General features: G+C 43.7%; 1 protein-coding gene across 3 annotated transcripts in view; it reads left to right on the forward strand.

Annotated features, from left to right (window-relative positions):
• LOC147026635 (protein myomaker-like) overlaps positions 1–26,266 on the forward strand; it is a 33,684-nt gene that overhangs the window by 1,890 nt on the left and 5,528 nt on the right. The window contains exons 1-7 of one of the 3 annotated variants that reach the window (XM_085882275.1): positions 1,025–1,163; positions 1,439–1,579; positions 5,814–5,990; positions 6,117–6,212; positions 17,505–17,619; positions 18,128–18,276; positions 21,164–21,280. In XM_085882275.1, coding sequence (XP_085738401.1) covers positions 5,820–5,990; positions 6,117–6,212; positions 17,505–17,619; positions 18,128–18,276; positions 21,164–21,280 — 648 coding nt within the window. In that variant the 5' untranslated portion in view covers positions 1,025–1,163; positions 1,439–1,579; positions 5,814–5,819. Of the gene's footprint in view, positions 1–1,021; positions 1,164–1,438; positions 1,580–5,813; positions 5,991–6,116; positions 6,213–13,649; positions 13,945–17,504; positions 17,620–18,127; positions 18,277–21,163; positions 21,281–26,266 lie in introns of those variants that run through there. The other 2 variants (XM_085882274.1, XM_085882276.1) reach the window with 2 other exon arrangements.

Raw genomic sequence — 26,266 nt, forward strand, 5'->3', positions numbered from 1 at the left:
CTGCCAAGCTTATCCATGGACCTACCACTGTGCATTTTGGGGAGGGGTTTTGCATGTTTGTAGATCTTGAAGAATTAGGATGAAAAGTAGAAGTAACAATAGAAGTATGAAATGCACGTTTCAATAATATTATAAGTATACATAACAGCAGTATGCTTCTGAACATATAATTGGCCATAAGCCTGTTGTTAGCTTAATGCTTAAGATGGCTGGCTTAAATATTAGGGTCTTGAGATTGAGTTCCTGTTATATGCTGTTGCAATAACAGCAGGTGGGTTGACTCAGCCTGTCATCCTCCCAAGGTTGGCAAAATGTGTACCAGCTTCCTAGCAGGGCAACTGCATCAGTGGCGTAGCTGTACCTCCAGAAAATGATGCAGCTCGAGGATGCATATGAAACAACAACAACATTGGTTGTAGTATTGTTTTCAATCTGATGACAGGGGTCATTTCTCCTAACACACTGAGAGCCTGTTGGGCACCACTTTTAATCGCTTGCTCCACTTGCCGAACGGCTTGAAAAACGGTTGATACAGAATGGCTGGCTTGGAAAGTGATAGCAAGTCGCTTGTTAACAGAACACACTCCTGGTCAATGTACCAGCTTCGTGTCTACCTTTCAATCCATTGATAAAAGCACTAGACCGTCCTCGAATGCCCTACCCAGGAAACCCCATGTATTATGACATCAATTTCTGATTTTACCCTACTTTTTGATCCATTGCAATTTGTACTGTGTAATATAAGCTTGTAAAAATTGCCTCAAATACACACTTTTTAACATAATTTATTGTACAAGTAATATTTCCTTTCAATGTGTGTCTTTTTATTTTATTTTTGTAAATGCCCATCTTGATCTTGCCTTTTGCCTGGTTACGGTTAACAACAGCCTGTTAATATTGTTGTTGGAAATAGGATTGTTTTGGCATTTTAACATTTCACCTTGACTCAGACTGTCTGTACTATCATTCTGCTGGTGAAAGGCATATGTAATGTTTCTACGCTCATGTGCTTGGGATGCAGTTGCACCGGTTACTCGAGCTGGTGTGGCAGGAACAGGCGGTGTACAATGGGGTGAGGCAGTCTACAATGGGGTGTTTCATGCGGTTGTGCGCCAGGCAAGTGTGGAATGTGTGCAGAAGGGACGACTCCTAGCAGCGCTCAGGTGAGTAGCTACTACATCATCTTGAGCTGCTCACTATGCTTTGTCTTCCTTACTTTGATATCATTTTGCTTTTCTCACATTGACCCTTTTGGGTAGTGGTCCATGTGGAAATCTCTTAGTTCATACCTTTTACTCCTCACCATTTTCTGTGCCTTTGTCTATCCTCTGCATGAACGACAAGAGTTGGAGAAGTTTTTACAGAGATTGTGCTGAAAGTCGAGTTTTACAGCACAGCACAACATGGTGTTAAAAGTAAAAATTCACTTTCATTTCAGACAAGGATATGCCAGGCTGTTAGACTGTGTGCCACGCCAGGTGCGCGGGCTACATAATGAGCTTCTGGCACAACGGGCACTCGACCGACGCCTGCATGCTGACCTGGAGGAGTTACATCAGGTCTTCTCCAGACTCAGCAGGTTAGCAGGGTGATAAAGAAACGAGATAACATAATAAAAGATAGAGGAAAGAAGAAATGTAAAATCAGATTTAGGGATGGATTTGCCTGTTTAGTGTCCCAATGTGAACTCATGGTCCATGATGCTGGGGGCACAGGTTCACATCTCATATCCGACATTTATTTGTCCATTGTCCACATTTTATTATGTGTGTCAAGGCACATAGAAGAGCTGAACAATAGGGGTTGAAGTGTCAACGGACAATGTGTGGTGAAGGGAAAACAGGAGGATAGGAACATATGCTATCGATGCATCACCGCATGACAGACTCACACAACAGACCGCATGAGCTAACAGACTCATAAATATAGTTCCACATGCAAGGTAAGAGGAAGATGAATGAATGGATGTGACCATTAAGCTTATACTTAGAGATGGTAACAAGATAAAGGTTTCTGGAAGAATATGTGTGATCTGGGTGGGCAGAGGTTGGGTAGAAAGGCAAAAGGGCAGGAGCAGCAAATACCTGAAGATCACTTTCCCATCGCAGACCGGTCGGTGGTCTCTCTGTCTTCTACCACCTCCTTTCTGATTTTGCACCCTTTGTTCTTTCCGTGCTTTATCCCTCCCCCCCTACAGGTTTCCGAAGGGCTCACACGATCCACCATCTTCTGGTCTTGCGCCCTCTGCTCTTTCCATGTTTTGTCCCCCTCAAAGTTTCTACAGGGTGCAGCATTTCAGCAGTAATCCCCTTCCATTGAAACTACCTAAATCCAGGATCTCTGCTCACCTCCACTCATTTTGTTTCTCTTTCTTCCCACCTGTGGAATCAACTTCCACATCGTCTTCAATCTCATTCTTCCTTCCAGGTCTTCAAGACAAGTGTTCACCGCCATCTCAGATCATCCCCAATCCTAAACCATGATATTTTCTCCCCTCGTTAACCACCCAGCCTAATCCCTCCTCCTTCCAAATTCACAGTTTTTCCCCCTCGGAGTTTGCTTCTGTATCCATCACAGGTACCAGCCCATGCATCCTACCCTGCCTCCCATTGTTTGCCTCCCTCTGTTTTAGCCTTCAGCTCTACTGTTGGTGTTTCCCCCCTTGTTTTCCCCCCAGCATCCAAGATCTTAGTCCTGTTGCATCCTTATCTGTTCATTTTATTTGCTCTTCCACGAAGCTCGACGGTGAATACAAAAAAAATAATCCCATACTGCTGAATACTGTCAGGGGAAGCAGTCTGCAATATGGAAAACAGCCGCATCAGCACACTGGAAGGGGGTGAGTGGAGTGTGTGTGTGTGTGTGTGTGTGTGTGTGTGTCTGTGTGTGTGTGTGTGTGTGTGTGTGTGTGTGTGTGTGTGTGTGTGTGTGTGTGTGTGTGTGTGTGTGTGTGTGTCGGGGGGGGGGGGTTGGGTGAAGTCATTCTTACATGGCATCTTGGTTGGAGGACTTGTGCACCATATTGTGTAAGGTGTTAGGATTAAGCGGGGTTTTTCTAAGTTTAACACAGAACAGTGAGAACAAGAATTGCAGACATTCTCTTGTGAATGTCCCCCCACACCCCCAATCTATCCACGTTGTTGACCACTGTTGAGTTGAAAGGAAGACACCTCTTTCCCTCCATCAGCCTCTTTCCAAGTTTCCAGTTTTGTCTTCCTGAGAGTTTGCTTCTGCATCCATCTTGTCTACCCATGTGTCCTTTCCTGTCTCCTCGTTCTTCCCCACATCCATTATTTCTCCGTCTACTTCTATTTTATCCCTCAACCCTGTTGTTGGTGTGTATTTTGTTCTGTTACATCCTGTTCCATTCTCTGTTCTAGCTCCTCCATGAGCCTCGACTTTGTGTACAGAAAGAAAGACACCAGCCAAAGTTTTGCTTTAGTCTCAAGAGATTGTGGGAAATTATTTTTCTGTCAAGTTTTGGTTGAAATATAAAGGTTTGACAGGCCAAAACCCTTAATTTTGTGACCAATGACCCCTGTAAAATCGAAAAGAAGACACCACACCAATTTCTACCTGCTTTAAACTGTATGGTGGAAAAGTCTCATTTTGCCCATTTTTGTCTTGTTTGATTGAAACACAGAGGTATGGCAAGTCCTCATCCCATTTTTGATGGCAAGCCCATTTTGTCCTCATTTGATGGCAAGGTATGGCAAGCCCTTTTTTGTCATCATCCCTGGTTAGAGACCAAGTCTCTCATCTGTAGAGCAAGACTGGAAGCACCAAGGACCTGAAGACTCGGACTTTCATCATCCTGCACAGGTACCGACAGCGCCTCACCCCATGATCCAGTGAATCCATGACTCCCTAGGCCTGACCCAGACATATACTGACCTGTGGCTCACAGCCAGCCAAGACATGAATGTTACTGCCAAGGTAAGTGAATCGCCCCGTGACCTCAACATCCTCGCCACAAGCAGGTACAGACAATAGAGCAGCATCCAAGATGTCATCGAAAGCTTGGATCTTAGTTTTGACCCAGGAAACACGTAATCCCAAGAGCTCTGACTCCTCATTCAGCACAGTGAGGGCCTCCAAAAGGATATCCAGAGTCTCCGCAAAGATGACTCCATCATCTGCGAAATCAAGGTCAGAGATATTGACATTTTCAAATGATGCACCACAGCTTGATTTCTCCAACATCCTCCCCAGAATTCAGTCCATACAAGTGCTGAAAAGTGTGGGGGCCAGTACACACCCTTGACGAACTCCAATAACAACTGAAAATAAGTCAGAGATGATATCACCACACCTCACAGCACTCTCAGTACCAGAGTATAGTTCAGACATCAGATTAATCAGTTTTGATGGCACCCCACGAAGACTAAGAATCTTCCAGAGGGCATCCCGATTCAAGAAATCAAACGCCTTGCAGAGATCAACATGGGCTGCAAGCAGCCCCTGCCAAAACTCTCGTCTACATTCGGTGATGACCCAAAGAACAAGGATACAGTCAATCATTAACATTAGTGGTGTAAAGCGTGACTGCTCTGGGTGCTGGTGCTCAAGCAGAAGGTAGCGAACCCTATCATGAATTATCTAAGCAAATGCCTGGCAATGAGTGCAGCATTACTCCTCAGTAGTTGTTGCAGTTCTGGTGATCACCCTTTCCTTTTCAGAGAGGGACAACAAGGCTCCTCTTCCAAACAGTTGGAATAATGCCTGTGTTCCAAGCCAGAGCACAGAACTGCATGCAATGACATGAGTACAGCATCTTCACCAGCCATGAGAAGTTGAGCATGGATGCCACACATACCAAGAGCTTGACCCCATTTCAACCGGTTCATCTCAGTCTGTGTTTCCACAAACAAAGGTGGGACATAGTTGATTGGATTGTCAGCAATAGGGATAGCAACACCCCTGACATCCAGCTCAACAGCTGGTGGGTCAGTGTGGTACAGCCGCTCAAAGTAACCAGCTCAGCGGGCCTTTACTTCAGACTCCTCTGTCAAGAGCCCACCACCCTCCACTGTCACTGCAGTATACTGAGGGACAGGCTTGGAGGAACACAATGCAAAAATTCCCCTGTACTGTAAACAGGATGAGAATCACTTTACCACAGGTGATGCTATACCCCCTCACAGATTCCACGCTGAGAGCCAGATGTACCAAGCATTCTTTCCTGACAGGAAGTGGTAGGAACTCTACCTCTTTCATCTATGGATATTTCTCATATTTCCTTTATTTTTGTGAGTCCGCTTTGCATCTAGGAACACTACAATTATGGTTAACCATTTTGAAATTGCCACTTTCGTTTAAATGCTGAAAATTGTGTTTAAACAGATTATTTGACTTAGATTTTGCCCGAGTGGCAAGTGTCCCGATTAGAGGAAGTGGGTCACTGAAAACTCACACACAGCACTTGTGCAGAAGGCCTCATTTGCATTCATTCATCATTTCAAAAGTCCTGTATTGTGTCTACATCACGACATAGCATGCCTTTAAAATAGCATGTCGAAAATGTTAATTATACATTCAGCCGATTTGTTGTATCTGCTTCTATTATTCATTGCAACGGATGTTTTCTTGGAGATGGAGCAACATCGTGTCATTCACCATTATGTAAGGTGCAGACTGACTTTGACTGACACACAAATCAAAAAGGCAAACGGATGATGAACAGTATAAGTTTTCCCTGTAGATTCCTTGTTGGTTAATGAGAATTCCATGGCATATGTTCGGCCACTTTGAAGGAGGATATAATTTAGTACCTTGAGGTGAGACCTTCTCAATAGCGATTTTGTTTTTTACAGCAAGAAATGCTGGATGCTGAGCAGCTGAAGAAGGAAGATGAGCAGGAGGATGGAAAGAAGGGTGAGGAACAAGAACCAGAGAGCACAAAGGACTATGAAAACAGACTCTATGAAAATGCAAAAATCGCTTACATTGCTTACAATTCCTTTGTAAGGCAGAAAGACCTCAATGACCAGGTGGGACCTTGAGCACTCACCAAAAGATCAGGATGTTCTCAAAAGTTTGTTTTTGTGAAAAAGTACAACCTTGATGAATCACAAACATTTTTTCTCGACGAGTCTGACGTTTCCGATGCTTAACAGGGTAAAGGCACGGTGATGGAGATTGACACGGTGGGAGCACAGATTCCATATGGCATCATGACCACAATGGAGAAATTGCAACAACAGCTTCTGTGGGTCAGTCCACTCCTGGGAATTGTGCAGCTTTTTGGCATGGCTTTTGAAAATTACCGTGTGTGTAGTCTCAACTGATGCCAATGCGCCATTGTGATAAACTTTATATGAAGGGAGTGAAAACATCGTGTAGAATGCACGAGCAAAACAAGAAAAAGAGCAATCAGAGATTGCAGACACTCGCCAGGACTTGTTTTGTGGAGTTATGGGTGGTGTTTGTGTACTGGTGTGTTACGTAATTAATAAGAGACATAACTATAACTGCCACTTTATAACCATATGCTAAGTTTTCATTTTTTCCTTGGTGCGGTTTCACAGATATAGAGGTCCAAATTTCCGGTTTTCCAACATGGCTGCCACACCACGTGACCTATGACATCATAATTATCAATAAAACATTCTACATGAGTAGTCGCTCCAATGGTAAAAGATTCGTCTCAATCTGACAAGCAGCTGCGGAGAAAAACACTAAAGTTCTGTGCGGCCAGACAGACAGACAAACAAATGAAAAATCACTCATAAAATGACAACTTGGCAAAACAGCACAAAGTCGAATGGCACTCGGTGTAGCGCATACCTCTGCTAGGTGCAACAGTTTACGTGTTGTATCCCACTGATGGGCTGGATCCGAAACAAAATCCAATCCGCTTGTTCTTGTCACCTATTCAACTCGTCCACAACTTTTTGAGATATAGGGATATATTTAGTTTTTGGCCATATCTATCAATTTTAGAAATCAGGCCTGTCTTGACCTCTTGACCTTAAAATTAATTGGTAGTTGAATTCAGTGACCTGACATCAAAATGCTCTTCAAATTTCAAGTCAATCGGATGAAAAATGAGAGTTTGAGAAAATTTGTCCCAAAATGGCCTTTTGGTCTATTTTGACCGTTTGGCCTATGCTTATCTCAAAATGAATAGGTCATTAAATTCAGTGACCTGACATGCAAATGTTCTTCAAATTTCAAGTTAATTGGATTAATATTGAGGATTTTAGAAATTTGGCCTATTTTGACCTTTTGGTCTATGTTGGCCTCAAAATTAGTAGGTGGTTGAGTTCAGCGACCTCATATGCAAATAGTCTTCAAATTTCAAGTCAATCGGATGAAAATTGACAATTTTAGAAAATTCAAATTGGCCTATTGCCCGATGTAGACCTTTTCGGTCCACCAAATTTTATGGAACTTCAATGCAGGACCGTCGCAGGGTCGGTGACATTAATCCCTGAAAATTCCAGAACGATCAGTTTAGCGGTTTGGGCTGGAGCTGAGCGGACACACACACACACACACACACACACACACACACACACACACACACACACACACACACACACACACACACACACACACGGAGGTGATCAACATACTTGTCCAAAAAAAATAATTTACCAAGTAACAAGAAAGATGTCGTGCATAATACGATACTTGCAAAATCCATTAAACAAATTTGAGCTCAAAAATAATTGGTGGTTGAATTTGGTGACCAAATATGCAACTCCTCCTCAAATTTCAAGTCGATGAGATGAAAATTGACAATTTTAGAAATTCGGCCTATGTTGACCTCAAAAAGAATTGGTGGTTGAATTCAGTGACCTGATATGCAAATGCTCTTCAAATTTCAAGTCAATGGTATGAAAATTGGGGATTTTAGAAATACCTCCTCAGTTGCTGACCTTTTGGTCTATGTTAACCTCAAATAATTGGCTCGTTGAACTCGGTGACCTGAAATATAAATCCTCTTCCACTTTCAAGTCAATCGGATGAAAATTGAGGATTTTAGAAATCTCACCTAAGTTGTTGACCTTGAGACTATGTTGACCTTTTGACCTCCAAAACAATAGGCTTCTTCCTTATAACAAACTCTACCATGTGGTGAAGGTTTGTGAAGATCGGTTTAAAATTGTGACCTGTATGCGACAGACACAGCCAGACAGACAGACAGAAACAGACAGACAAGATAGAACAACAAAATCGACTGACCAAATATACTTGAAAAAGATTCGATTTTGCAAGTAGCAAACGGATTTAAATGCAATATCCTCTCCTTCAGCGAGGGTAATAATGCGGGGGAAGGTAATGGGAGGATTTCAATGGAGTCGAGCCTAGACGTTGGCTCACTCAAATGGGAGCGAGGTGATGCGATACACGTGCTGCATGGTGCGTGACAGGCAGGCTGAAGAGCGAGCTTTGAAGGCGGAGGAGCATACCGACTCCCCGCTCGAAGAGCTTACCGAGGCAAAGGAAAGAGTTCTGCAACTGGAGAGAGCCCAGAAAACCGATGATACAAGCACGGCGCAGTCAAGCATCACCTGGTTCTGATAACACCACCACAAGTCCATCATCGGCACAAGGACAATGTAAAGTTGCGTTAGGCTGTGATCGAGGCATAAATTAAGGCTCCATGTTGTCCACCAGCAATGTCTATCTTTTACCCACTTCTTTATCCGACATTCCTTTTGATCCATTTTTGTGACAGGCATACAGGGCCAAAAGGAGTCTGCGCAGATTGTGACTACAGAGAGGATGCGGAGGGCATTGAAGAGTATGAAAATCAGGAAGGAACTCACTGCCATCAAGTGTAGAAGGCTTTTCACTTGGAACTTCATTCAGTGTGTTCACACTCGGACAATAAATCTTGTTATGTTGTACATTAAAACCTGCTTCTTGTGTTTCATGCAACGAGTGTACAATCCCTAAAACAGTGATGTCACTGGTGCTCTTACCAGCCTACTTCTCGAAACATATGATGGCACCATGTATTAGCCATTGGGAAACATTTGTGATTACATTCGACCACATGGAGAGGCATTTTACCCTCAAGCTCACCAGAGTGAATTCCTTAAGTAGGTATTTACCGCGGAAGGCGGTTTCGGTATGTTCCATCAACGAGGATAATATTGAGTTCTACTTGTATGGAACGTCTGAGATCAGCTGGAGTTGCCCCTCCACTGGGTCTACACATGTCAGCTGTTCAACGCCTGCTCTTTCTAGTCTAAACATAGCCCAAGCAGTCCTGGAGCATTCGCTGTCCACCAGCTGACACAAAGCAGCTGTTTGTGGCAGGAACCGATGTACGATCCATGACGTGTACCTTTCACATCGACAGCCTCTGCTAGCTTGTGCCAAACACCTCCAGGAGCTCTACATCCTAGAGCACATCATCTTCAGACATCAACCAAGGCTGAGGGGTCTTGATTTTAAATGAGGGGTCATCATAAAGTTTCCCCCACACCCCCCCAGCCATGAAGGAATGGTCCTCCACCAGCGAAACTCTGCACAGATGTTCAATGTTTTTGCATGTACTTTCCCACCGCTGCCACTCTTCCTTCTCGGCGGTGGGAGAGCGCAATACCTTTGGAAGAGGAGTCGTGTTTTTGGTTCTGAAACCTATTGAGAATGAATTCTCAAAAGGAAAAGGAACTGTGGATGACAAGGAATTCTCAAAAACAAGATGGTCAATCATTTATGAACCTAAGCCTGGTGTTGGCTTAATGGTTATGATGGTTGGCCTAAGATCTTAGGGTCTTGAGTTCAAGCCCCCGTCTAGCATTGAATTCACAACAGTGGGATGACTCATCCTGCCATCCTTCCAAGGTCGGCGAAATGAGTACAAGTGTGCTGGTAACATGAGGCATTGCATCAGCTGCACAGCTATGACCCCAGCAAATGAAACAGCCAAGCAGCCACAGGCTCCATGTGAATAAATAAATATATGAACCATTCAGGGAATGTGGCCAGGGTGCCATGCCAAGGATCTTGAATGCCCACAAGCAGGTGTAGAGCAGCCAATAAAGCAGGCTTAATATCCCGATCGAAAGAACGACGTGCTCCATCCACTATGCAGTGCTTTTGTATTTGCTAACGCTGGAGCACAACAGTTTACTCTCCAGATTCAATTCCACCAGCAATGAAACCTCAACTCCAGAAGTTGAGATGATCGTATAGTTACCGGTATTCATATATATTTCTTCTTCTTCTTTCGGCTGCTCCCGTTAGGGGTCGCCACAGCGGATCATCCGTTATGATCCGCATACTGATTTGGCAGAGGTTTTACGCCGGATGCCCTTCCTGACGCAACCCTGGTCGCCTCTTACGACACAGGGATATGGCATACCTATTTTAACCGGGGTATACACCGGCCCAGTACACTGGTACTCATTTCGCTGACCTCGGAAGGATGACAGGCTGAGTCAACCCCCTGGTGTATTAATTCAGTGGCTCAACGGGGATGAACTCAGGACCTTTTGGATCCCAAGCCGCTGCCCTAACCACTGCGCCAACACACCAGACTATATATATATATATATATATATATATATAGAAATTTTTTTTTTTTTCACGAGTCAGTAAGTGACGACGATATTCGTTATTGGTGTGTGTCTGTCTGTCTGTCTGTCCCGAGCATAGCTCCGTGGGTATTGATCCGATCCTGATAAAATTTTGGTGGGAGGTTTATATCATGATCTAGTTGTGTTTTCCTGAGAATGGGCATGGTGTGCCAATTATGGGTGGAGCCACACCCAAAAAACGTGTTTTTAGGGGGTAGCCAATTTCAATTTACATCTTCTCCAAGGGGTTTGTCCAATCTGGCAGGGGTTTCGGTATTTGGTTAGTCCAATGGCACCTGCATAGCTCCATGGAGCTCAATTTTTCATTTTCCTCACAAGGTCACGAACTTAGAAAATTGCGAATTTTGACATAAAAATCATACGACCACCCAAACTTTTAGAGCTCGGATGACAATATTTTTTATGCATAATCTTGAGGTCATTCCCCGCCTAAAGTCTTGAAACTTTTTGCTCTATCTCGAACACCTTGCCCGTGGCGCCCTCTTCAAGTTTGTTTTTACGCTGATTTCATCAAAGTATGGAAAATCCGAGGAGTGTGAAATGCCATCTCGCCTATATGACATTATATTGTTCCTGGAATGTTCCAGAGGAAGTTTTGCACCAAAGGTCATAATCCTTGACCTTTGACCTTTAAATTCACAAAGGTCAAATTTTCAAAGTTGTGGGGATCGAACCGGGATTTCGACCTTCTTCGACGAACTAACTCCAATAAGCTATAGCATGTATCCTGTTTCCTTATTTTAATGTCCACAATATTGTTTTGTGACCTTTAAAGGTTATGCAAAGGTCAAATTTTGAAAGTTGTTGAACGAAACCGGGTTTTCGACATTTTGCAGCTAATAACCTGTCACTTATACCACATCATGTTGATCGTTTTCTAACTTGGTCAAAAATTATCACATTGTCTCACCCTTGATTTCTGAAACAATCTACATCGTCAAATACCGCTCGTGAACCATTGCCGTCTCCAGACTTGTATTATACTGTCATCCTGCTCATCCCGGTGTTTCACAGTCAGGGTGATTCATCAATGTGTGTGCCGTCCCTCGGATGGACGGTATATTGGACTCCCTTCTACCAACCGACATTAGTCGGTGGATGTCAAAGATCCCAGGGTGTCCTTCTTGAAGACCATTGGGAAACATTTCGCGAGTTATCACCGGCACCCTGATCACCTCCAATGGAGTTTACAGATGCTTGCCCAAATCACCTCCAGTCGAGTATGTAGCGGAGAGTGACAACCCGTCCAGGTATATGGTTCGACCCTCGAAACGTTTCTCGACTGGTCATGATTGATAGACCCCGGAGCTCAGAAAAAGCATGGACCTCTAATTAATTTATGAAAGGCATCGCCATTCTCATTAACACAACCACTCGACTCTACCCACTTTGGAGTCCATTCTACAAGAAGCTTAGACACGCTCAGTGGTTGGTATACCTGTCAGTCTAACTCACCCCACCTGCTCGCTTCTGGACATGATATGAACCAGAACATTAAATGGACACAAACACGGTGAAACGACTACATTAACAAGCGGTGAAAAGGGATCGGTGGATAATGCCTCTCCGAGAAAGATTCAAATATGGATTTATAACAAATTACATTTACTCCAGTTTCGAGTCGTATCTAAAATCCATTCCGAAATAACTCCAAATTCAAACTGTTAGTAGGAAAGGCTTGTTTAGTGCATAGTGTGTTTAAAGACGAAGCCGCGTGCTTCTCTCGAGTCGTGTTTGTGGCCCTCTCCTGTATCGCTGTCAGGTATATCCATGGCAGACACGGCTTACCCTACGTAACCTCGGGAGGACGTCCGAACACGTGGCGTGGACAAAGCTCGTTGTGTTGGTGGAGCCGCTCGAGCACCTGTTCATGTTGACCATATACATCGAACGCTAACCTGGGTATTTACACAGAAATCTACCCAAGGAATTTACACCAGACTACAATCTGGGCATTTTAATACACCGAACTCGACCATGGCCATTTACACCAAACTACAATCTCAGTATTTACACCAAACTACACTCAATATTTACACCAAACTACACTCTGGCCATTTACACCAAACTACATTCTGGCCATTTACACCAAATTACACCCTGGCCATTGACACCGAACTACATTCTGGCCATTTACACCGAACTACATTCTGGCCATTTACACTGAACTACATTCTGGCCATTTACACCAAACTACACTCTGGCCATTTACACCAAATTGCACCCTGGCCATTGACACCGAACTACATTCTGGCCATTGACACCGAACTACATTTTGGCCATTTACACCGAACTACATTCTGGCCATTTACACCAAACTACACTCTGACCATTTACACCAAATTACACCCTGGCCATTGACACCGAACTACATTTTGGCCATTTACACCGAACTACATTCTGGCCATTTACACCAAACTACACCCTGACCATTTACATCAAACGACACACTAACCATTTACACCGAACTACACTCTAGCCATTTTCACCGAACTACATTCTGGCCATTTACACCAAACGACACGCTAACCATTTACACCGAACTATACTGGCCATTTACACCAAACGACACGCTAACCATTTACACCGAACTACACTGGCCATTTACACCAAACGACACGCTAACCATTTACACCGAACTATACTGGCCATTTACACCAAACGACACGCTAACCATTTACACCGAACTACACTGGCCATTTACACCAAACGACACGCTAACCATTTCACCAAACTGCACTCTAGCCATTTTCACTGAACTACACTCTGACCATTTACACCGAACCCTGCCCTCCGTGGTATTGAAACCTTCACTCAGCTTGGGACATTGACAAAGCACGTGACTCGCCATGCAGCTGCCATGCGAGCCACGTGCCGGTTTCAGGACATGTGGTCTTTCGAGTTGCACGTGTCCTAAGACGTTGGACTGCAGGAAACAGGGGGACACGGGACAGAGGGGAAACATGCCAATTCCCGCGTTTCATCACCCCCTCCCCCCGTGCCAATTCCCTTTTCTTAACCCCACCCCCCTCCTTCAGTGCCAATCCCCCTTTCTTCCCACTCTTCCCTTCCCTCTCCCCAGTTATTCTCATTGCTCCAGTTGCGCCAACCCCCCTCTTTTTACTTCCAAGGTGCTTGTATCCCGAAAAGTTTTCCACAAGCTCCCCTTCTTACCGTGCCTCCAGGTTTCGCCCACTATCCTCCAGTTTCCCCCGTCCCCCTTCCCTTATGCACCCCGTGCATCCATATGATGGAGCCAGTACTGCCCCGGATCGTACTCCCGTCCTTAAGTGCTCTTACCCTTCTGATCCCGGCACTACTCGCCTTGAGAAGATCGTGCTTTCCTGAGGCGGTTTCGTTCTTTTTCACTGCGCTGTTCGAGACGGTGGGGCGTATGCACCACTCGCTGTCAGCACGAGTCACTGCACTCGCTGAGACACTGAACGTGACACACACCACATTGCGCAAAGAACTCGTCGCTCTTACCAATCGCCACACGAACCTATCCACTTACCACTCGACACATACACCTCCACACTCACTGCACACACCACTCTCCCCACGCACCTCCACACTCACCACTCACTGCACACACCACTCCGCACGCATCTCCACACTTGATCACCACTCACTGCACATAACTCCGCACTCACCACTTTCCGCACACATCTCCACACTCACTGCATGCTCCTCCACACTCATAACTCACTGCACACACCACTCTGCACGCATCTCCACACTTGATCACCACTCACTGCACATAACTCCACACTCACCACTTTCCGCACACATCTCCCCACTCACTGCATGCTCCTCCACACTCATAACTCACTGCACACACCACTCTGCACGCATCTCCACACTTGATCACCACTCACTGCACATAACTCCGCACTGACCACTTTCCGCACACACCTCCACACTCACCGCATGCTCCTCCACACTCAAAACTCACTGCACACACCTATGCACACCCACTCTCCCCATTCACCTCCACACTCACCACTCACTGCACACACCACTCTCCCCATGCACCTCCACACTCACCACTCACTGCACACACCTATGCACCCACCACTCTCTGCACGCACCTCCACACTCACCACTCACTGCACACACCTATGCACCCACCACTTTCTGCACACACCTCCACACTAACCACATGCTCCTCCACACTCATAACTCACTGCACACACCTCCTCACTTACCACTTGCCAAAACAGCTAAACTCGTTGCACGTCATCACGATGTTTATTGATTTCTGAAGTCCAGGTATAGTTCTTCTGTGTTCAAACGTGATGTTGTTTTACCGTTTAACGAAATGAAAAATTAATTAATGGATGCTTTAATTCCCAATTAATGGTTCGTTAATTGATAATTGAGCTGCCAGAAAAGCCTCGAGGTATTTCACACTCCCTTCTGAGTTGTCAAGCCTGGGTTTGAATCCTGACCTCATTGTAAACTGTCCTCCTGGTGTTTCGCAGGCAGGGCGAGACATCAATGTGTGCGCTGTCCCTATGATGGACGTTAAGCCGGATGACCCATCTGCAGACACTGGTTGTTGGTGGTCTTTGAAGATCCCACGGTGTTCTTTGTGAACCCAAGGCTAGTTATTGCCGCCACCCTGAACAAATTACAAATTCCTGCCTGGACGACTGGAAACCCCGTGATACATTGTTGATAACGATGACCGAATTATTTTATTTTATTTTATTATCTACATGCAACTTGTCACTGGTGACTTCAATTTAATTAGGGACACCCACTCCATAAGGGAGCGCTCAGGGGGCTAGTGGGGGGGGGGGGATAGGGAGTGATCATGTGTCTGTACATAATTACATAGTTGAGTTACATTTGTATTAAAATCCTTTTCCCCTTAATTATACATTTTCACACACTTGGTCTACGATGGATGCGTTTGTCTTGGCCATGTTTTTAGTCCCCTACCAGTTTCACCGGAGGGGTCGATGGGTTTGGTCTCTGTCCGTCCATCCCACCTGTCGCCAGAGGAGAGGGTATTGCATCTGGGTCCGTTTGTCTGTTTGTTACCTTGGCGAAAATTTTTTGTTGCCAAGTATGTTAGTCTGTTGCATTTGTCTGTTTGTCACACGATTTTTGGCCACAGTTTTCAAGCAATCGTTCTGAAATTTTTTATGTATGTAGTTGACTGGCAAAGGACAACAGCTATCAATTTTAGTGAAGATCCGAATCTGGATCCGGATACAAGAATTATTTAATTTTAAAAGGGATTCTTCACGAATGAGGGATAGGGCCAAAAATAGATATATAGCATGATATTTCAAAAATGTATTGGGCCCGACATGTTCTCCTGGATCAGGCATTGCCTGGCGGAGGTATGCGCTCTCCTGAGTTCCCTTCTTGGTTAAGATAAGTTACAGAACAAGTTTGAGTTTCAGGGAGTTTTATCAATTCTTCACAGAGTTATGCCCTTTTTGGAGTTAGAAAATATCACATGGGCAGGGGACATGTATTGCAACGCAATTCTCGCTCTTGTTACTACTTGTAATATAGGTCAGGTCAGTTATGTGAGAATGCGCTGGAGCAGCACGTCGCTGCGTCCACTTTCCGCTGTGTCCACTCCTGGGGCCTCCCTCTGCCCCTCTCCCAGGAAGATGCCTGGCCCATCCCCATCTCCTTGAGATACTGATCAACCTGCTGCAACCAAAGGGCACGTGATCAACCCATTGACCTCCTCCACTCACGAGGCTCCCTCACTGAGAGAATCTGGTGAGCAGGATCAGCATCAGGAAAACGAAACATGTCCATATAGTTGCAGCTGATGCTCACGGACTATGCAGGTAACAAATCTCTTTTGAGTCTCTCTCAGCAACCGCTCGTTGGACACAAAGTCCGACCGGCGATAGCCAAGGATTTTCCGAAGAGACCTGGTACCAAAGGAATTGTCTCCTTCTCAGATCCCTGGTCAGAGTCCAAGTCTCACATCCATAGAGAAAGACTTGGAAGCACAAAGGACCTGAAGACTCAGAATTTTGTCCTCCCGCACAGGTACCGGCAGCTCCACACCCCATGATCCAGTGAATCCCTGACTCTGCAGGCCCGACCCAGATGTCTATTGACCTCTGGTTCACAGCCAGCACAGACGTGAATATCACTGCCAAGCTAAGTGAATCTCTCCGTGACCAAAACATCCTCACCACAAACAGGTACAGACAAGATAGCAGCATCCAAGATGTCATTGAAAGCCTGGATCTTAGTTTTGATCCAGGAAACCCGTAATCCCAAACTTAGTTGTTGTTTCATATATGCTTCTTGCGGCTGCAGGTTGTATCATTGCTGGGAGCATGGCTGTGCCACTGATGCAGTGCCCCCTGTTTCCAGTAAGCTAGTACTCAATTTGCCAACCTCTGAAGGATGACAGGCTGAATCAACCAACCTGGTGTTAGTTAACAGTACAATGGGGGCTCAAACTCAAGACCCTAAGCTCTTAAGCCAGCCACCTCAACTGTTTAACCAACACCAGGCATAGTTTGTGGTTATGACATTTTTGTACTTCTGGTTAACATGGAGTTCGTCCAAGGTGGAAAACCACCTTGGGGAGGGGAGCAAATTAAGTTGCTGCAACCTCCATCATGTGACCCTTAGCCCCCCTTGGCAAGTTTGGTTCAGGTTGGATAAATAACAATGGAATGTATTGTAGATAGACAGACACACAGACACCAAATTATGTATTTTATATGGTCATTTCATTGTTTATGACGTTTCAATGATGATGGAACCACGTGGCTGAGCAATCTACAATGAGAGTCTAAATGATTTCTCCATGGTGGTTTTTAGTATGATTGTGATGTTCTATTTCACTGATTGTTTGTAAGAAGTTCCTTTAAGTTTTTCTTACAAATGTTTGTTTGTGTTTTGTAATATGTGTAAGTTCTGATAAATATTCTTTTTGTTCTTGTGGTTCAGTTCTTCCATGCCTGCGATGGTCCCACCGCACTCACCTTCTGCCTCCTGCGCTTTGAGCTCCTCGAGTACTTCAGCATCTACGGTCTGGCCTTGTCCATGTGGTTGTCTGTCCTAGGTAATGTACACACACCTCTTCCAAACTCACGTGCATCCGTCTCTCATAAGATTCCAAGCCCTAAAGAGCCTCGTCCTTTAATTCTGATCAACCTTGTAAATTATTGACATTTGTTTTAAGATTACAGTATTTTTGTTACTCTCTTTACACCACTATGTTGTCCTGAAGATGCCATGTCCATTATGTAACACCACTATGGCGTAATCATGAAGATGTCGGGACCCTTTAGTGGTGTAAACATGGTCCACAGATCATTTGCCTTCTCCCTGTGGCATGAAATACCCTATCCATGTCAATGTAGGAGGGACCTGGTAGTGATGCAGTGAAAGGGGAGGAATTGAAGATTATATGACACGAATAACAATGGGACATTTTACATTAATACAGATAATTGTTAAAAACAACAAAAAATGTACTATATGGACTTAGAGGTACATCGTTTAAGTTTTGAGTGAATATGTATCACATCCATGGATGTGTCATGCTTTATATGTTTGACTGCCATCAGGTGTGGCACAACTGGTGGAGCCTCGGCGTGGCGTGGCCGTCATGCTTGGGGCACTCACCTGTGGTCTAAGGGTCGCACAGCAACGCCACGGCTATGGAGTGTATTCGGGTCCACTTGGCAGTGCCATCTGCTTGGTTGCAGTAACATTTGTAAGTCCATTATCGATATTATCTAGTGTCTTGTACATGTGTATGTGACTCTCCCTTTCAGGGCTCTTCAAAGCAACAACCCTTAAGGCAAGAACACCACATTTGTTACATGTTTTTGAAGTTTAACCACTTTATTACCCTAAGATTGAACCAACAATTGATGGTTCTTTCACCGGTGGTACTGTCGAAGAATTCAATTCCTCTTGAACAGTTTGAACTATTTATTTAATACATACATATCATGATGGAGGAAGAGAGGAAATTTAATAACACAAGCAATATGCTTTATCCTCTAATCCTAATAATACATGGATCTTGAGTTCCTTTTATAACAAGAAAAAGTGGGGAGGGTGAGACTCTGCAAAGATATCTGGTTAAACTCAAGAAAAGGTAACTGCTGAGACTTGAATTTTTGGGATTGTGAAAGAGATCACTTAAAACCTTTTGACAGTGGTTATTCAGAGGTAAGATTGAATTAAAAGGCTGGAAAACAACTTGATGATCAGAAGCTAATAAGAATTGAAGCAGACATATGGACATTATCTAAGCACACATTCCATTAACGCTTGACTTCAGCTTCAAAGGGCCCAGCCAAACTTTCAGACACCAGCATATAATTATTTAATATATGAGGAGCCCTTAATATTTTAATAAGCGAAAGAGAATAATAGATAATTCTATTCTACTGAATAAAGATTGAAGATTATTTGGAAGGCCAGTCTGTTTGGGGAAGAGGATGTTTTACTCGGCAGGCTGCGATCCTTCCAATACAGTAAAGAAATATATGGCCATTTAAAATGCAAATGGATATATATATATATATATATATATATATATATATATATATATATATATATATATATATATATATATATATATATATATATATATATCTTCTTCTTCTTTCGGCTGCTCCCGTTAGGGGTCGCCACAGCGGATCATCCGTATGATCCGCATAGTGATTTGGCACATGTTTTACGCCGGATGCCCTTCCTGACGCAACCCTGGTCGCCTCTTACGACACAGGGATATGGTACACCTATTTTAACCGAGGTATACACCGGCCCAGTATACTGGTACTCATTTGGCCGACCTTGGAAGGATGACAGGCTGAGTCAACCCCCTGGTGTATTAATTCAGTGGCCCAACGGGGCTTGAACTCAGGACCTTTTGGATCCCAAGCCGCTGCCCTAACCACTGCGTCAACACCTATCCACTGCAACAACACCAGTGTATATATATATATATATATATATATATATATATATATATATATATATATATATATATATATATATATATATATATATATATATATATATATATATATATATATATATATATATACATACATATTCAAAATAGATAAATGTTTGAACACATAAGTGTAATAATCATGTTGTATTAGAATCAGACATTTCCCATTAAAGGATTATAACAGTACATTGTGCTATATGCTAAAAACTTTACTTCTCAAGTTAATCATCAATCAAGCTTAATTGACTGCATTTTTCCTTTTATCATAACACTTAATACCATTAGGCTAGTTTTGTAGAAATAGATTTCTACAGTACCAATCATTGAATCCTAAACTGAACCATCGAGCTGGTAAAACCTGTAGACCCCAAGTGCATAACCACAACGATTAATCCAATATTGGCAACAACACAAATTGGTATTCTTACTGTAAATTAATCTCAATCATTACACCTATGTGGGGGTTTACATTGTTTAATATTCATAGAAGATTTGGACAGATTAGGCCTGGACAAAGAAGGCTCATGGCAATGCCTAAGAAGAGGTCAGCTCAACTGGGATGGAGACCAAATCATTATAAATGCCCAAGACCAGGGACACTATAACAATGGCTTAAAGAAGATGGCAGGACTTAGTCAATCGGACAGGTGTAGGTTCTGCAATGTAGAAACAGAAAGTATGAGCCACATCCTATCATGATGTAAAAACTCATGCCAGAACAGCTGTACACACAAAAGCACAACATGGTACTTAAAGTAATCCACTGGTACATCTGCAAAAAAATTAACATCCCAGTCCCAGAGAACTCTTGGAGAAATGAACCAAAAGCGATAATTGAGAACAAGAAAGTGATGCTCATGTACGACCTGATTATCTTTGAGCGAGAACAGAGAAAACAAAGCATTGTGACCAGATATAGTACTTAGGTATTAAAAAAAATGGCATTACTAATTGAGATGTCAGTTCCAAGCGATTTCGGCCTAAAGAATGCAGGAATAGAGAAAATAACCAAAAACGAAAATTTCAAAAATGAAGTAAAAAGATCCTGGAAGCTGAAGAAAGCCAAAACAATTCCAGTGATAATTGGAGCAGTGAGTATGATAAAGAAGAACATTACGGAGAACTTAAAAACCATCCCTGGGAATATTAATACAAACGAACTACAGTTGGAAGTTGTTTGGGGCTCACTGACGATCTTGAAAAGAGCCCTTGGAACAAAACTTTGAGAAAAAGAAAACTTCACAGCTTGGTCTATGATTCGTGACCCCTTATCAAAATGGAGGTGGATACTTCGAGCCCAGGAAGGACTCTGTTCCACCTTATGTAACCCACTTATGGAGATTACAAGCAATGACACACACACACACACACACACACACACACACACACACACACACACACACACACACACACACACACACACACACACACACACACACACCTATATTTTTTCCATTCCACTTTCTCCCTTTTCCCACTCCCCTACTCCTCTTCTGCATAATGTCTTATCCCTAAATTGATTTTGCCCAGTGTCAATGACTAATTAAATATTGTCATGGCTGAGAGTGTAAAGAAGGTGATAATGATTTTAAAATATGTATTCAAGACAAACCCATGTGTGAAACCGCAGTTAAGAGAAATGCGAAGACGACGGAGGTTGTACCCGGATCGGCGCATTTACCTGTTCCACGTTGCTCCAGGTTGTTGTGTTGGTTCATTTGCTTTGCTGCTTCGATTCTTCATGCAGGTAGGTGGGCAAGAACAAGGGAGTGTTTTAATTGCACCATCACGTGTCATCTTTCACACCTGGTCTGTACGAAGGGAATTAAAAACTCCCCCCCCCCCCACTTACGCATCATGAAATATAGGAATGAATGGTAGCACAGTTGTTGCTCTATCTGCGTGTAGTTTCAGGCCAGTGTGACCCAGCACAGTTCTCAGTTATTTTGTGTATAGTTTCAGGCCAGTGTGACCCAGCACAGTTCTCAGTTATTTTGTGTGTAGTTTCAGGCCAGTGTGACCTAGCACAGTTCTCAGTTATTTTGTGTGTAGTTTCAGACCAGTGTGACCTAGCACAGTTCTCAGCTATTTTGTGTGTAGTTTCAGGCCAGTGTGACCCAGCACAGTTCTAAGTTATTTTGTGTGTAGTTTCAGGCCAGTGTGACCTAGCACAGTTCTAAGTTATTTTGTGTGTAGTTTCAGGCCAGTGTGACCTAGCACAGTTCTCAGTTATTTTGTGTGTAGTTTCAGGCCAGTGTGACCCAGCACAGTTCTAAGTTATTTTGTGTGTAGTTTCAGGCCAGTGTGACCTAGCACAGTTCTCAGTTATTTTGTGTGTAGTTTCAGGCCAGTGTGACCTAGCACAGTTCTCAGTTATTTTGTGTGTAGTTTCAGGCCAGTGTGACCTAGCACAGTTCTCAGTTATTTTGTGTGTAGTTTCAGGCCAGTGTGACCCAGCACAGTTCTCAGTTATTTTGTGTATAGTTTCAGGCCAGTGTGACCTAGCACAGTTCTCAGTTATTTTGTGTGTAGTTTCAGGCCAGTGTGACCTAGCACAGTTCTAAGTTATTTTGTGTGTAGTTTCAGGCCAGTGTGACCTAGCACAGTTCTCAGTTATTTTGTGTGTAGTTTCAGGCCAGTGTGACCTAGCACAGTTCTCAGTTATTTTGTGTGTAGTTTCAGGCCAGTGTGACCCAGCACAGTTCTCAGTTATTTTGTGTATAGTTTCAGGCCAGTGTGACCCAGCACAGTTCTCAGTTATTTTGTGTGTAGTTTCAGGCCAGTGTGACCTAGCACAGTTCTCAGTTATTTTGTGTGTAGTTTCAGGCCAGTGTGACCTAGCACAGTTCTCAGCTATTTTGTGTGTAGTTTCAGGCCAGTGTGACCCAGCACAGTTCTAAGTTATTTTGTGTGTAGTTTCAGGCCAGTGTGACCTAGCACAGTTCTAAGTTATTTTGTGTGTAGTTTCAGGCCAGTGTGACCTAGCACAGTTCTCAGTTATTTTGTGTGTAGTTTCAGGCCAGTGTGACCCAGCACAGTTCTAAGTTATTTTGTGTGTAGTTTCAGGCCAGTGTGACCTAGCACAGTTCTCAGTTATTTTGTGTGTAGTTTCAGGCCAGTGTGACCTAGCACAGTTCTCAGTTATTTTGTGTGTAGTTTCAGGCCAGTGTGACCTAGCACAGTTCTCAGTTATTTTGTGTGTAGTTTCAGGCCAGTGTGACCCAGCACAGTTCTCAGTTATTTTGTGTATAGTTTCAGGCCAGTGTGACCTAGCACAGTTCTCAGTTATTTTGTGTGTAGTTTCAGGCCAGTGTGACCTAGCACAGTTCTCAGTTATTTTGTGTGTAGTTTCAGGCCAGTGTGACCTAGCACAGTTCTCAGTTATTTTGTGTGTAGTTTCAGGCCAGTGTGACCCAGCACAGTTCTAAGTTATTTTGTGTGTAGTTTCAGGCCAGTGTGACCTAGCACAGTTCTCAGTTATTTTGTGTGTAGTTTCAGGCCAGTGTGACCTAGCACAGTTCTCAGTTATTTTGTGTGTAGTTTCAGGCCAGTGTGACCTAGCACAGTTCTCAGTTATTTTGTGTGTAGTTTCAGGCCAGTGTGACCCAGCACAGTTCTCAGTTATTTTGTGTATAGTTTCAGGCCAGTGTGACCTAGCACAGTTCTCAGTTATTTTGTGTGTAGTTTCAGGCCAGTGTGACCCAGCACAGTTCTAAGTTATTTTGTGTGTAGTTTCAGGCCAGTGTGACCCAGCACAGTTCTCAGTTATTTTGTGTGTAGTTTCAGGCCAGTGTGACCCAGCACAGTTCTAAGTTATTTTGTGTGTAGTTTCAGGCCAGTGTGACCTAGCACAGTTCTCAGTTATTTTGTGTGTAGTTTCAGGCCAGTGTGACCTAGCACAGTTCTCAGTTATTTTGTGTATAGTTTCAGGCCAGTGTGACCTAGCACAGTTCTCAGTTATTTTGTGTGTAGTTTCAGGCCAGTGTGACCCAGCACAGTTCTAAGTTATTTTGTGTGTAGTTTCAGGCCAGTGTGACCTAGCACAGTTCTCAGTTATTTTGTGTGTAGTTTCAGGCCAGTGTGACCTAGCACAGTTCTCAGTTATTTTGTGTGTAGTTTCAGGCCAGTGTGACCCAGCACAGTTCTAAGTTATTTTGTGTGTAGTTTCAGGCCAGTGTGACCCAGCACAGTTCTAAGTTATTTTGTGTGTAGTTTCAGGCCAGTGTGACCTAGCACAGTTCTCAGTTATTTTGTGTATAGTTTCAGGCCAGTGTGACCTAGCACAGTTCTCAGTTATTTTGTGTGTAGTTTCAGGCCAGTGTGACCTAGCACAGTTCTCAGTTATTTTGTGTGTAGTTTCAGGCCAGTGTGACCCAGCACAGTTCTCAGTTATTTTGTGTGTAGTTTCAGGCCAGTGTGACCCAGCACAGTTCTAAGTTATTTTGTGTGTAGTTTCAGGCCAGTGTGACCCAGCACAGTTCTCAGTTATTTTGTGTGTAGTTTCAGGCCAGTGTGACCCAGCACAGTTCTCAGTTATTTTGTGTGTAGTTTCAGGCCAGTGTGACCTAGCACAGTTCTCAGTTATTTTGTGTGTAGTTTCAGGCCAGTGTGACCCAGCACAGTTCTAAGTTATTTTGTGTGTAGTTTCAGGCCAGTGTGACCCAGCACAGTTCTCAGTTATTTTGTGTGTAGTTTCAGGCCAGTGTGACCCAGCACAGTTCTAAGTTATTTTGTGTGTAGTTTCAGGCCAGTGTGACTTAGCACAGTTCTCAGTTATTTTGTGTGTAGTTTCAGGCCAGTGTGACCTAGCACAGTTCTCAGTTATTTTGTGTGTAGTTTCAGGCCAGTGTGACCTAGCACAGTTCTCAGTTATTTTGTGTATAGTTTCAGGCCAGTGTGACCTAGCACAGTTCTCAGTTATTTTGTGTGTAGTTTCAGGCCAGTGTGACCCAGCACAGTTCTAAGTTATTTTGTGTGTAGTTTCAGGCCAGTGTGACCTAGCACAGTTCTCAGTTATTTTGTGTGTAGTTTCAGGCCAGTGTGACCTAGCACAGTTCTCAGTTATTTTGTGTGTAGTTTCAGGCCAGTGTGACCCAGCACAGTTCTAAGTTATTTTGTGTGTAGTTTCAGGCCAGTGTGACCCAGCACAGTTCTAAGTTATTTTGTGTGTAGTTTCAGGCCAGTGTGACCCAGCACAGTTCTAAGTTATTTTGTGTGTAGTTTCAGGCCAGTGTGACCTAGCACAGTTCTCAGTTATTTTGTGTATAGTTTCAGGCCAGTGTGACCTAGCACAGTTCTCAGTTATTTTGTGTGTAGTTTCAGGCCAGTGTGACCTAGCACAGTTCTCAGTTATTTTGTGTGTAGTTTCAGGCCAGTGTGACCCAGCACAGTTCTCAGTTATTTTGTGTGTAGTTTCAGGCCAGTGTGACCCAGCACAGTTCTAAGTTATTTTGTGTGTAGTTTCAGGCCAGTGTGACCCAGCACAGTTCTCAGTTATTTTGTGTGTAGTTTCAGGCCAGTGTGACCCAGCACAGTTCTCAGTTATTTTGTGTGTAGTTTCAGGCCAGTGTGACCTAGCACAGTTCTCAGTTATTTTGTGTGTAGTTTCAGGCCAGTGTGACCCAGCACAGTTCTAAGTTATTTTGTGTGTAGTTTCAGGCCAGTGTGACCCAGCACAGTTCTCAGTTATTTTGTGTGTAGTTTCAGGCCAGTGTGACCCAGCACAGTTCTAAGTTATTTTGTGTGTAGTTTCAGGCCAGTGTGACCTAGCACAGTTCTCAGTTATTTTGTGTGTAGTTTCAGGCCAGTGTGACCTAGCACAGTTCTCAGTTATTTTGTGTGTAGTTTCAGGCCAGTGTGACCTAGCACAGTTCTCAGTTATTTTGTGTGTAGTTTCAGGCCAGTGTGACCCAGCACAGTTCTCAGTTATTTTGTGTGTGACCCATTTCCTCTGAGTGGTTGGGTCAGGTTCCTGATGCCATTTGAACATAAGTTGCTTTTATTAAAGGGAAATACATTTGACACCATCACACGACGAGTTTGTTCTGTTCCTTTGTGGAAATTTCAGCCTCAATTTGAAGTTCATTTTTTACATTTTAATGAACTCTAACATTATTATTTTTCATACATTACAGGAATGGATCCAGGATTTTTTGAAGAGGGGGAAAGGAGGGGGGGGTTGGGTCAATTTTGACATGATCGAGTTGGAACCTGCAGCCTGGTCTACTTAAAGTGATACCAGTTACTCAACAATCCTCTTCAATAATTATGTTTTTGATGCCAAGTGTGCCTACTAGTAAGCGGTATGGCATAAGATCAAATGCGATATGCAAATATGGGCCTCGCCCAATCAGTGAACTTTCCAACCATGATTTATCCCAAAGGCACATCCTCCCTTCTGGACTTGGTAGTGACGAATTTTCCTACAAATGTGATCCATGAGTCTCCTTCTGCCCAATTGGCCAATAGCTTCATCTGATCATGTGCTTGTGAGAGTCAACATCTCTCTGGCCATTGTCAAAGAGCTATCTCAGTGCCATATACAAGCTGACTGGCAGGGACTGTAAGCTACCCTCTCATGTTGGTCCTTAATTTCCACCTCTCCTGATATTAATACTGTCTGGGAATCCTTCCATACAAGCTTGTTTTCCCTTATGTACATACTTATGCCATCTCGTCTGCAGTTTTCATACATATCCTCTCACCCCTGGTGCACAGAATTGTGTAGTGAGAC

This window comes from Eptatretus burgeri, chromosome 5, assembly GCF_056783735.1.
Source record: "Eptatretus burgeri isolate ZD-2024b chromosome 5, Ebu_testis_v1, whole genome shotgun sequence".
Taxonomy (NCBI): Eukaryota; Metazoa; Chordata; class Myxini; order Myxiniformes; family Myxinidae; genus Eptatretus; species Eptatretus burgeri.